Source organism: Toxorhynchites rutilus, chromosome 2 (genome assembly GCF_029784135.1).
Source record: "Toxorhynchites rutilus septentrionalis strain SRP chromosome 2, ASM2978413v1, whole genome shotgun sequence".
NCBI lineage: Eukaryota > Metazoa > Arthropoda > Insecta > Diptera > Culicidae > Toxorhynchites > Toxorhynchites rutilus.
The window spans coordinates 70,921,950-70,935,733 of NC_073745.1; the positions used below are offsets into that span (position 1 = coordinate 70,921,950).

General features: G+C 38.9%; 1 protein-coding gene across 4 annotated transcripts in view; it reads right to left on the bottom strand.

The window, feature by feature from the left end:
• Positions 1-726: 726 nt before the first annotated feature.
• LOC129771946 (DENN domain-containing protein 5A) overlaps positions 727-13,784 on the bottom strand; it is a 99,621-nt gene continuing 86,563 nt past the window's right edge. For 2 of the 4 annotated variants that reach the window (XM_055776103.1, XM_055776102.1), the window contains 3 exons: positions 4,310-4,428; positions 3,591-4,235; positions 727-3,526 (listed from right to left, as the gene is read on the bottom strand). In XM_055776103.1, the coding sequence (XP_055632078.1) occupies positions 3,337-3,526; positions 3,591-4,235; positions 4,310-4,428 (954 nt within the window). In that variant the 3' untranslated portion in view covers positions 727-3,336. The remainder of the gene's footprint in view (positions 3,527-3,590; positions 4,236-4,309; positions 4,429-13,784) is intronic. The other 2 variants (XM_055776105.1, XM_055776104.1) reach the window with 1 other exon arrangement.

Genomic DNA, 13,784 nt, shown 5'->3' on the forward strand with positions numbered 1-13,784 from the left:
AATATATATACATATATAAAGTGAATTATATCACATTCACTATTCAAGGAAGTTAATGATATTTTGTAGCATCAATCCAAATGCAGTAATCCTAATTATTATTATGGCCGCACTAAAAGACATGAAAAACAAAAAGAAAAACGCGAACTTTGAAATTTGTGAACTATTGCCATTTCATGCCAAACTGATCTAGTGGTTTTCAGATTTTCGTGAAAATTGGTAGCTTGTTTTCGTTATGGTAAAACATTGAACCTGTATTATTTTTTTTGGGTGATTCGATTCTGTTCACTTTTTCCCAAAAATGACTTTTATCAAAAACTCATAAAAAACTCATAATCAAAAGATATGAATTTAAAAAAAATATTTTTGGAAAAAAGGGGAAAAACTAGATTTTTTGAACCACCCTAAAATGGAATGGAATCTAATATTTAACGATAAGGAACAAAACTACCAATTTACACGAAAATTTGAGAACCACTATGTTGGTTTGGCATGGAATATATATAATACTAAAAAAATATAGTTGGTTAATCTCACCTGCAACTAAAAAGCTGATTACTAGGAACTAATTGACGTTAACGTTTCATTGCCTTGTAAATTCAGGATACAGTACCAACAGAGGGTATTTAAAAAAATATAAATGGCTTTTTACGGGGTGTGTTCGAAACTGAAAAAAAAGAAATTAATTCAGAAATCATATTTTTATGTTGTTTTTAAGCGTTCATACATCATTTAGTCGTATAATTATTGTGTCATTCAATTTATTCCGATGAGAATGCTTTAAAATATTTCAATTGATGCTCTTACCACATTTTAATTTTTTTATTCAATGTTCAGTTTCTATGGCGAAGCTTCATTCGTAAATTACATATTTGTCATCATTGGTGGAATACGACCATAAATGTTGTTCTGAATAGCACAGCAAGTTATGATTACAATACATATGGGTTTATTTTGATAATGCATTATACATAAACCGATAAAAATGTATTATAATATTAGTTCACAGCGTTTCAGCGTCTATATGTATATTTTACTCAATTTTCAGGTCGTAATTTCTATCCCATTCGCCGTGTTTATCATGATGATGCTAACATTAATAACATTATATACGAACCTCCCACCTTATGTATGATGTCTCCCACCCTTTTAGAGACATCTCAACATTATGTTCAATTTTTAGAGCGTAAACCATCTGTCAATTTTTTCACTGTTTACATTTTCTTGCCACAAATCGTTGCCACTTTTTTTCTCTCAAGTTCCACTTCTCTTCTCTGCATGCAGTCTATGCTTGCATCAGCACCGTCACGTCAAATGTCAAACGAATGATTCATTTAATGTTATTCATGGTGTCGCCACCTACAACAGTCCTCAGTTGCAATGTCCTCTTTCGAATCCGCATGCCTGAATCAGTTCTAAATTTAAGATAAATTCAACGGAAATCATTGAATTATATTATGTAAATGCTTAAACCCCGAAGTTTTGACCTTTATCCAACAATAATAATATATAGACTATTTTTCTCAACTAGTCACGAATGATTTTGACTCCGAAATTTGGAACTAAGAGATATGTTGGCATAAAAAATAAAACCAAAACAAAACAAAAGTCGAGACACAAAGCCCACACAAAAACCCAACGAACCGTCCGTCTCCGTCAATTATTCTTTTCTACAAATCCCGCCGGTCGTTTTCGTTGAACGTATACTGACGGGTCGTTACGTTGCCGGTGTATGTGAATGTTTTCATAAGAACTGCATGGTAGAATAACTGACGTAACGGAACGTGACGGGACGTGAACGTAACGTGGATGTTGTATGTGAATCGCACTTTATCCTGAACATATGGGGGAAAGCTAGGATCGTCAATTTCAACGCCACGTTGGTGATTGCGTTGTAACCGGGTGCTTTCTTTACCTTTCCTCCCATCCACGGTTGGCTCTTTGTGACGTAATCATTGACTGATTGTTTTTTTTTAAGGTACGGATAACGAAGTCCCCGTGCTTTTCAGACCAAATCATTACAGCGACTGAAAACGGTACCGTCCATCCAACCTCCTCTCCAACCCCGTTACGACCCTCTGAAATAATGGAGTCCATTTCGAACCACCCTTTATTTCACTTCATTACAACAATTGGATTTTTTTTCTTTTTTTAAACAAACCCGCGACTTGCGATGAATTGAACCAAATTTCAGTATTTTATTACTATTCATCCAATTGCTACATGGTTTTCCACCACAAAAATCGTAATCCTACTTAGCTGTCAGTCAACAACGAACACATACAATTATATCAGTGAAGGTGTTACTTTTCCGAACATGTCCACAAACCGACTTCAATGTTGGCTACGAACGCCATAGATGGTAAGCCCGTGTCCTGCTGCTGCTGCTGCTACGCATTTTCTCATCCGAGAATTTTATTCTTTCGGATTATTCTAGAGACGGAATTGGTTTTCGCTACGGGAGGGCAAAATAATCAAGATTTTTGTTTTGTGTATTCTTCCTACTTGATTCGTATCGTATCCTACAGAGTGGCTCACAAAATCACTAGTACTGACTAGTATCTGACACCACAGCCGCAGTTGTTGGCTGGGTGGGGGTATAATTTAGCGAGTACAAGAAAATTCCCAAAAGCGATCCTTCTGTTCGCTTGTTTCGATGTAAATAGACAAGTGGAAACAGTGTGCTACACTAAGTTCAGTTTTGTTACGTTGCTACAGTGAGCTTTTTTGTTTATACAGTAACTATTATCACACATTCAACCATCGAGATTTGTCTTCAGGCAATATCAAATTTTTTTTTCTTCCTCTTTCAATAACTCCTTCTTCTTTTACAGTATCGGGTTTGTGTAAATTTGTAACGTTCCAATATTTATTTCCCCATATTCCGAGTGAATTTTGGCACAAATTTGTTTTACCGAGACCATGTTTTCCCTTGTTGCGTAATTGTAGTGCGGAGGAAACTATATATAATATATAACCGTTAGAAACTAGTGAAAAATAGTGGGTTATGCTAAGAGTTCAACTGATCGAACTAAAATCACGTTTCGAATTACAACTACAACATAAAAACCAACGAAGTGGAAACATAATATGAATAACATCTCAGGAACATAAAATGCTCTAATATCTTTGGCCATCGATTTCGATTATTCAGTTGCTTGTTCAGTTCACGATTGATTCAGTGGAGTTACTAATAAACCAGTTATTGGATTTCTACGGAAGATTACCTTATGTAGAAAAAAATGTTTCACAAAATCAAACTAACACTAGTGAGTATTACACGTTTTTCAGTAGCGACCTTCATCAGTGATCATCACAATGATCCTACACGACAGCTCAACAGTGGGAACCAATTCCCTGGGTAATCGAGTTTTCCAGCACAATGTGGAACTCATCCAGTGGTTCGAGTATTTGTCTCAGGAATGTCAGTAGCCCCTTCTTCCGCATGAAGCTTTGTTCTTCGTACATTTCGGTTGTGACTCTGGTGTAAGCCATCGGAACCAGCATTCGATGCAGGAGGTGTTCCCTGTAAAAAAAAAACATGTTTTGATTCACAAAGCCTTGAATGTTGCATTTGGGTAGATGCTCACCTTATGCTCAAACAAATGAAGAGCTGGAATCGTCCATCCTTGCCGAGTGTTTGCTTAACGTTGTTGATCTCATCCATCAGGTGACAGTAACAACGCCACACTGCCGACAATTCCTGTCTAGCGACTGGTGGATGAACCGTCGTCGAGCTCTGTGGTGGCGATTCAGGACTAGAGCCACTCGTAGGCGGTGAATTACACATAGAACCCCCACCTCTTACCATATCGACAGTTTCTTCCACTAAACAAACCTCGAATTGTTCCTTCACCCGCACGAAATAATCCCACAGATACAGATTCCTACCGAAAAGTCGCTGCGAGCGGAAACCGCACAGGAATGCTTGTTCCAAGCATTTGACCAACCCATTCTCTCCGCAGAGTAAATTCGTTAGCGAGCTCGCATCTCGCTCCCGGCTGGGTCGGTAGTGCCACTTGACGATCGCGTTCACACAGTCGCCCAGCATGTGCTGGATGTCCGAAGGTCGAATTTCTGGTCGCTGTATGCTGGGACTGCGGGTTCGGGGTGGTGTGCGGCAAGCTTCCACCAGCTCTTCGCTGTCCACCGTGCGTGGTACGAGTTGGCCGATCAGAAGTCGCTCGATGGAGCCATCGTCAATGCCACGGCCGAGCCATCGACCGCAGGGGAATCTGGGGAGAGTAGATAGATGGTGTTATAGTCATCTGTGATCGTACAAAGAATGAGGGTTCAATGAAAGCCTTACTTGTAGGTATGACCAGTCACTTCGTTTCTCACGACGACGTGTTCCACGAGCCATTTGGATGACATGCCCGTGTCATCGTGGCCGACTCTCAGCGATGTTAGAATTCCTAATGTTTTGTGCTGTAAACAAATTGGACAATATCAAAGGGTTTGCATCTCAAGTGAATGTTGAATTAGATTTTAACTACGATTGTGATAATCGAAGACGCAACGAAAATTGCGCATGGTTTAATCGTGAAACAATCGAAACCTCCATTAAGATTAAACGTAATGGAATCGAGTACTAATCACTCGTAATGTTTGTGTTAATCTAACAGTTCGGCTGAAAAATGTATAAGGTAGCACAGTAAAACTGCAAAATTTAATTTTATTCAACACTAGCTGACCCGGCAAACTTCGTTCCGCCCAAAATTTATTTTTCGTTATCACATCCACGTTTTCTTACTAAGAGCTGTTCATGGGTCCAATCGCAGAATTATTCATCGATTGATCTTCTAATCTACCCTTTCAAATATCTTTTTACTATAAAATTCCTAGTACTTCTACAAAACATTATAATATCAGATTATTTTCAGACACAATTCACGTTCAAGATTTTTCAACCACTTGCAAATAACATGTTTCTCCGTTTCGTTACATGTCAAATTTGGTTTTATTTGCTAGATAAATTCTCGAGTAATGCAGAAATTTGTGTTTCGTTTGTATGGCAGAACCAGCCCCCCCTCTCTTCCCCTTAAGAGAGGGGGAGGAGTATCTAACCATTATAGATTCATTTATTACACCCTAAAACCTCCACATGCCAAATTTCATTCCGTTTGTTCGATTAATTCCCGAGTAATGCAGAAATTTATGTTTCACTACCTTAAAACATTTATTGCACCCTAAAACCTCCACAGGGGGTCTCAAACTATCACGAAAACCTTCCCCGGCCCCAAAAACCCCTACATACCAATTTTAATGTTGATACATATGCGACCAAGCGCAAAAAAAAAGCTAATATTTTGCATAGGGTATATTATCGTTCAAATCAACATTTCGCAGCAAGTTTCGAATGGAAAATCGAAATAACTATTTTTATTGGTACCCATAACCATACGTTTCGTCTCGTATTTCCAAAAAATAACTAAGTCCCAGAGTGTCGAATTTTGACAAAACATTTTTTTTTTCGAGATGACACTAGATCTCGACGTTTCATGCAATTTTGAAACATTTGGCATAAAAAAAATAAAAAATTCTTGAGTGATTTTTCGATTTTCAAAAAACTCAAACTTTGACCGCTTTGCGCCACCTTCCCTTAAGTTCGATTGAGCTGATATTTTGCAGAGGGTGTTTTCTCGAGGTGGTGAACATTTTTTATGAGGTAACTTTTTGAAATTAGAGATGACCATTTTCATTGGCACCCTGGTGTATATTTATCATGTGTGTATATTACGTTCCTCTATGTTGATATACTTCACGTTGTATATGAACCAAGTGGGAGTAAGACCGAAATTCATATTTCCTAAAACTTGAATTCAGTTTCTTATAATTCAATATACTGTTTTTCGAGATAATGGGCCAAATGTTTTACAAAAAAGGGTTTTTTAATGTTGTGCTGAAATTAAAACAGACTAAAACGCAGAACTTTTTTTTCGATGTGGGTAATATGGACAAGTTCGTCATATATGAAGCGTAGAAGTTTATCGCTCGTGAGAGGAATAATTTTAATCAACCAAGGTCCGAACTCATCACGAATGTCCGTGATGAAAAATCGAATAAATCTACCTAGAAGTGACATTATGCTATTCAGCAGTATAAACGGACAGATCCTCAACTATTTTGCTTTTGGTTCCAGTCAGTTTCTAGACAGTCCACCTTTGGCGATTTGATTTCCGGTTATAGACGCAGGGCATTCCTTAGGAATAGAACAAACAGACTTTTCACAGTCCATCCCACTGGCAACTGTCCGTTTTACCCCACCCATACCAGGGCCCGAGATCTTCGAAGGACGGAAGGATTAATGGACGGTTTATTGTCTACCCATCGTGAACTCAAACCAACGAATTTAGGCATCTATCAGGTATGGTATAAAGATCCTCGCGTTTGTATTAGTGAATAGTGTTAAAATAGCGCACACACACTGCACGCTATTTTATACTTGTGAGTAATTTTCGTGTACGATACAAACAAACTTAGCTCACCTGTAGCGTATGTTAAACCACATGGAACTCAAACATCGATGCATGCATACGTGATATATGATAGAGAGAGGAACGAATTCGTTTTGGGGGAAGTCACTTCAAAATGCAATGAATACAATTTGACAGGGAAGAATGAAATGAGATAGTCGAGTCATAGAGGATGAAAGCGACTTAACCCCCGACTGACTGTTTACTCGTTTTGGCGGAGAAAATGCGTGAAGAAGCCAAAAGTCATTTCCAACTGAATACGGATATAGTCAGTCAGATAGTCAGCTGAATATCCTCTGTTGACTATTACTATCTATTAAAGGGTGTGTCACATCAAATTGCATCACGGAAAAAACGCTGTAGAAATTCGCCCAGTAGACCGATCCTTTTGAAAATTTTAGACAGTAAAATAAAAACTATTAAACAACTTTTGGCATTTTCTTTTTAATCATACTTCGAGCCCAAGCCCGTATGCTCGCACCTTCCTCTTTACCCCGTCCATAAGGTTCTGTACAACGTCAGGTTGTAGTTTTTTTTGAACAGAAATCCATTTTCTCTTGAAGTCCGCCTCCGATTTGACAACTTTTGGGTTCTTCCGGAGGGCCTGCTTATAATCGCCCAATATTTCTCTATTGGGCGAAGCTCCGGCGCGTTGGGCGGGTTCATTTCCTTTGGCACGAAGGTGACCCCGTTGGCTTCGTACCACTCCAACACGTCCTTTGAATAGTGGCACGAAGCGAGATCCGGCTAGAAGATGGTCGGGCCCTCGTGCTTCTTCAATAGTGGTAGTAAGCGCTTCTGTAGGCACTCCTTAAGGTAAACCTGCCCGTTTACCGTGCCGGTCATCACGAAGGGGGCGCTCCGCTTTCCGCAAGAGCAGATCGCTTGCCACACCATGTACTTTTTGGCAAACTTGGATAGTTTCTGCTTGCGAATCTCCTCCGGAACGCTGAATTTGTCCTCTGCGGAGAAGAACAACAGGCCCGGCAGCTGACGAAAGTCCGCTTTGACGTAGGTTTCGTCGTCCATTACCAGGCAATGCGGCTTCGTCAGCATTTCGGTGTACAGCTTCCGGGCTCGCGTCTTCCCCACCATGTATTGCCTTTCGTCGCGGTTAGGAGCCTTCTGAACCTTGTATGTACGCAGGCCCTCCCGCTGCTTGGTCCGCTGGACGAATGAACTTGACAAATTCAGCTTATTGGCGACATCCCGGACCGAACTTATCGGATCACGTCTAAACTGCTTAACTACGCGTTTGTGATCTTTTTCACTGACGGAGCATCCATTTTTGCCGTTCTTCACCTTCCGGTCGATGGTTAGGTTCTCGAAGTATCGTTTTAGTACTCTGCTGACCGTGGATTGGACGATTCCCAGCATCTTACCGATGTCCCGATGTGACATCTCCGGATTCTCGAAATGAGTGTACAAGATTAATTCACGACGCTCTTTTTCGTTCGACGACATTTTTCCAAATTTACGAAAAATTGACAGTGAAGCATGGCCAACGTAATCTATACACTCTTATCTGATTATAAAACCAAAGCTGAAGATATAATTCCTAAAAATTAAATTTCTACAGCGTTTTTTCCGTGATGCAATTTGATGTGACACACCCTTTACTATGCCGAGCCCTGCGCCATTCACAATGTACCGGCTTTGTTTCGCAAGCATTTACTCCCAGTATCGACTTATTTTTCGTTACATATTGCATATTTTTCGTTACAAATTTATTGAATTTATACTTTGTAGAAGGTTAACACGTTAAGCTCCGCGCTGTTCTTGTTGTGCTTTATATTTAACCCACTTCATTGGCGTTTGCACAACATTAGGGTCGGTCCTAGCTTCCAAATATATGAATTTTTTAAAACGAAATCAGCCAAAAACTAGACTAGGAAGTAGTCACATCTTGTAACACATTCGAAAACGAGCCAAATATGTTTTTGAACGATTTTATTTAGCTTAACCTGTTTGTAATTTGTATATCTGTAGCGCTGTTCCATATTAATAGAAATTTGACCCCCTTCCTGTTGACCGATTGTTCTGAAATTGGGAGCACACCTCTCTTCTGTCTTTATAAAACTACGTATTCCTTAATCTAGAAAATCCAATATAGCGGTCGCTGCAAAATGGCGGGCTACAAATTTTCTCAAAATCCCGTCAATATGGGTATCAAATGAAATGGCTCAACTACACTGCGTTTCACAACTATAGAACCACTCATTTTTTTTTGAGTTTCCAGAGATATGTAAGAAGTTGGTTGAATTGAAGTATATAGTGTAGTACACAATAACTATCTTCATTTATAAGACATTTGAACTTTATTGTTGTGTCCAGGCGCGAAACATTCAGAAAACTAAAATTCTAGTATTTCATAACTATAGAACCTGATGGCAAAACTGTCACTCGTTCACAAAATTAACGTCAATTTCTCATGAATTACAATAAATTTTTAATTCGTTGGTTATCCTTAGTTCTCAATCAGTTAAAATAACCCATTCTAGATGGTTTCGATCAAGTTGCGCCATGTTGTAGTATTCGTACGATCACTCTGCATAAGTTCTTGATATGGTTTCTATCTGGTAAATAAGCAGAAGTAAATGTTTCTGAATTACTTCGTTGCACTTCTAACTGTTCATTCGTGTTGATGGTGAGCTATCTAAACCAGGTCTTTTTGAGAAAATTTTTTCCCGAGCCATCAAAAACTAATCTCCACAGTTGCGGGTCCAAAAACTAATGTTGAAGCTAATCACATAGGTTTCCCAATTTCAGGAGAGCTTCTCTGATGAAAACAAATTCATCTTGAATAAAACTTCATCATACTGGATAGACTTACGGAACGTGTCATGTATATTTTCTTTTCGTAACTTTGCAGGTGGCAGTTTGATGGTCTGAAGAAAATATTTTCAAAAAGGCCTGGTTCAGATAGCTTTTCATCAACACGAATGCACAATCAGAAGTGCGATTAAGTACTTCAGAATCATTTACTTCTGTCTTTGCATCAAAAACATCATGATAATTGGATAATTTGGCATCAATTCATGAAATCCAAAAAGGCATGGCATGATTTAATAAATAGGGGCTTCAGATTCTGGACTGGTCAGCTTGTTTACTGTAGCGTACCGCATACTTACCGGTGCTCCTAATGCGCTCGGTAAAATGAGCAATCCCATAAGCCGTTATACGAATTAACGATGAAATGTATCGGAAGATAAATAATAAATTAGGGTCATAACTATTAGTGATCTGGAAGCCAACACACGTATATTTATTTTATAAATCTATATCAAACTCCGAAGTATACCGTGAAGTATGAAAACATAAAAACTGGCGACGAGGAAAAGTGTCTCTCATACGGAATAATCCCTGTAGCAAGGAAATTTCAGAGTGAGCTGAGTAAGTAGAGCAGAGTTTTTGTAGAGAGTGGTAAACTCTAGAAAACTTGTGCAAAGACAGTGTGCTTGAGTATTTTTGTAGAGGGCAAAAAAAACCCTTGAGCAAATAAGAGCCCTGTTGCGAGCAATTGCGTAATATATATTTAGCGTCCAGTGTGACGTGTAATTCAATAAGTGAAATTCGTTTCTATAGCCATATTTAAAACATAAGATTTCTTTTGTTTGATTGTTTAATTAATTGGCTTTGGCCATTTTATTTATTTCCATTATTCACAGAAATCTTCCCCGCTCCCACCGATTTGGCCATTTTACATTCTGCCGTGGGACCATTGTTCGAAATCGCATTATTGTCATCATTCGCGAGAATTGGCAACTCACAACACTGAGATACCATTTGACAAGTGATCAACGGAGAGTGTGTTACCATTCGTGTGAGCAGAGAACATCAGAGCGTGAGCTAGTGTTGGGAGAAACGTCAGGCTGGAGAAAATATTTCTCGCTGTGACTGAGTGAGTTGTGAGAAAGGCTTCACTGGCTGTGTCTCACTCACTAATGTAAACAACAACAGTTAGTGGATAAGTGCAACTGTTTGGGTTCTAATATCGATAAAAACTAAAAGAGTGTATCAAGTGAGTTTTGTTTTCCGTTGTTTGCAAATTTTGCAACATGCCTTCATTCGGAACGCTAGACCATTACGTGCAAGGTACGTCCTTTACGAATTATGTGGAGCGTTTAGAACATCATAGCTCTTTTAACGGATGGACGGAAGAGAACAAGAAATCGGTTTTGATAGCTCTTACTGGCTCTGTTGTTTACGATGAACTTAAACTTATTTTTCCGACTGTTGAGCTCGCGACTTTGAAATATGAAGATATGGTAAAAAAATTGAAGGAACGTTTTGACAAAGTTGACCCCGATATGATGCAGCGGTTCTATTTCTACAATCGGTTTCAGAAAGTGGATGAATCTGCTGAGAGTTTTATTTTGTCGGTGAAGATGCAAGCAGAGCTTTGCAATTTTCAACAATTTAAGGAAACGGCAATTAGGGATCGTCTAATTATGGGATTGCACGATCGGGAGTTGCAGAAATCTTTACTTATGTCTGAAACTTTGACACTGGACGTGATAGAAAAGAAGTTGCTTAGCAGTGAATTAGCAAAGAAACAAACTAAGGCAATGAGTAGTGAATACAGAAAAGAAGAAGTGCATTCGGTTAAAAACAGACTAGGGAAAAAGTATGGAGAAAGTAGCAGAGAATATAATCGTGATAAGCCGTACAGAGGCAGAATAACTTACGGGAATGATAGGCGAGTTAGTTTTAGAAATAGATCTCCGTCTGAAGCGAGGAATAGTAGTGGTTACACTAATGCAATTTGTAATTATTGCAAGAAGCGCGGTCATCTGAGGAGAGATTGTTACAGTTTAAGAAATCGGAACAATGTGCACCATGTAGAAAAAGAAGAAAAGGACTCGAGTTATGATTTTAAAAGATCAACTGGTGGTTGTGATAGTTCTGGTGATGAATCTGATGGAATGGAATGTTTGATGATTTCTTCCGTTAATAGGCTGCATGAGCCGTGCCTGATTAAGGTGAAGGTACAAAACTGTTTGCTCGAAATGGAAATAGATTCGGGATCGGCTGTTTCTGTAATCAGTGAAGCCAATTGTAGGAGATATTTTAAAGGAATCCCAATGTGTAGCTCTAGTAGACAGCTTGTTGTTGTTGATGGGGCTCGATTGAAGATTCTAGGGGAAATTTATGTTCAAGTAGAATTGAATGGCAGAGTAGCACAGCAAAAACTTGTCGTTTTAAAATGCAGCAACCTTTGATTGGAAGATCATGGCTTGACTGTTTCTTTCCTGGATGGAGATCTTGTTTCACGAATACTGCTTTGGTGAATAGTTTGAATGAGAAAACAGGTATTGATGACATAGTCGAATGTATGAAACAGAAGTACAGGAAAATTTTTGACAAAGATTTTTCAGAACCCATCGTAGGCTACGAGGGCGAACTGGTCCTTAAACACGAGCAACCAATTTTTAAAAAAGCATATACGGTACCTTACAAATTGAAGGACAAACTGGCGCAACACTTGGAGATGTTGGAACAGCAGAAGGTAATCACACCCATAAAGGCTAGCGAATGGGCATCGCCTGTAATAGTGGTAGTAAAAAAGGATCAAGATATACGGTTGGTAATAGACTGTAAAGTATCTATCAATAAAGCAATAGTGCCTAATACCTATCCACTACCTTTAGCTCAGGATATATTCGCTTCGTTGGAAGGCTGTAAGGTATTTTGTTGCCTAGATTTGGCGGGGGCATATACACAGGTTCCTCTTTCTGAGCGGTCCAAAAAGTTCACAGTCATCAACACTATGAAAGGATTATTTACTTATAATCGACTTCCGCAAGGAGCTTCAAGCTCTGCGGCAATTTTTCAACAGATTATGGACCAGGTCCTGCGTGGACTGGAAGGTGTTAGTTGTTATCTTGATGACGTCCTTATCGCGGCTGAAACTGTAGGAAAATGTGTGAATATTTTAGACTCGGTTCTGGAGCGACTTTCTCAGGCAAATATCAAAGTGAATTTCAAGAAATGCAAATTTTTCGTTACACAGCTGCCCTATTTAGGACATCTTGTTACAGACAAGGGACTTTCACCATCTCCAGAAAAAATTTCTACGATTAGTCAAGCAAAAGCTCCTACAAATGTTGCTGAACTCAGAGCCTTTCTGGGCTTGATTAATTTTTATAATAAGTTTGTTCCCAACCTATCATCTAGGTTAAGGAGTCTGTATGCTCTGCTAGCCAATAATGCAAATTTTGATTGGACAGATGATTGTGAGGAAGCTTTTCAATTCAGCAAAAATGCATTGTTGAATGCAGATTTATTGGAATTTTACGATCCAAACAAGCCGCTAATTGTAGTCTCGGATGCTAGTTCTTACGGATTAGGTGGTGTTCTAGCCCATGAAGTTAATGAAATAGAAAAACCCATATGCTTCACATCGTTTTCACTAAACTCTGCACAAAAGCGTTACCCCATCCTTCATTTAGAAGCTTTAGCATTAGTGTGTACGATTAAGAAATTCCACAAATTTCTTTTTGGCCAAAAGTTTAAAGTATACACCGATCACAAACCTTTGGTAGGAATATTTGGTAAATCTGGTAGCAATTCGTTGTTTGTAACTAGACTCCAGAGGTACATCATGGAATTATCTATCTACGACTTTGAAATTGCTTATAGAGCATCGAAACACATGGGTAACGCTGATTTTTGTTCGCGTTTTCCATTAAAGCAAACAGTTCCTAAGAGTCTAGATATTGGTAGCATAAACAGTTTGAATTTCACGGACGCCTTTCCTTTGGATTTTGCCTTGATATCTAGAGAATCTGAAAAAGATGTTTGTTTAGCAGAAGTGATGCGGTTTGTTGGGAATGAGTGGCCTGAAAATATTTCCAGTTTGTTTAAGGATTTCTATTCTATAAGAACTGATCTAGAGGTGGTCAAGGGTTGCCTTCTTTATCAAGACAGGGTCATCATACCGAAAATCTTGAGAGCAGATGTTGTGAAGCTTTTGCACGCGAACCACATCGGTATAGTTAAGATGAAGCAATTGGCGCGCCAAACAGTGTTTTGGTCGGGAATGAATATGGACATTGAAAACTTTGTGAAGAAATGTGAGGCGTGTATAAAAATGGGTACAGTTCCAGTCAAACCTGAATATAGCAAATGGATACCTACGTCTAGACCTTTTAGCCGTTTGCATGCTGATTTTTTCCATTTTGAAGGTAAAACATTCCTGTTAATCGTAGACAGCTACTCAAAGTGGGTGGAAATAGAGGTCATGTTGCATGGGACGGAAGCAAAACGAGTGATTAATTCACTTATGACTCTTTTTGCTAGGTTCGG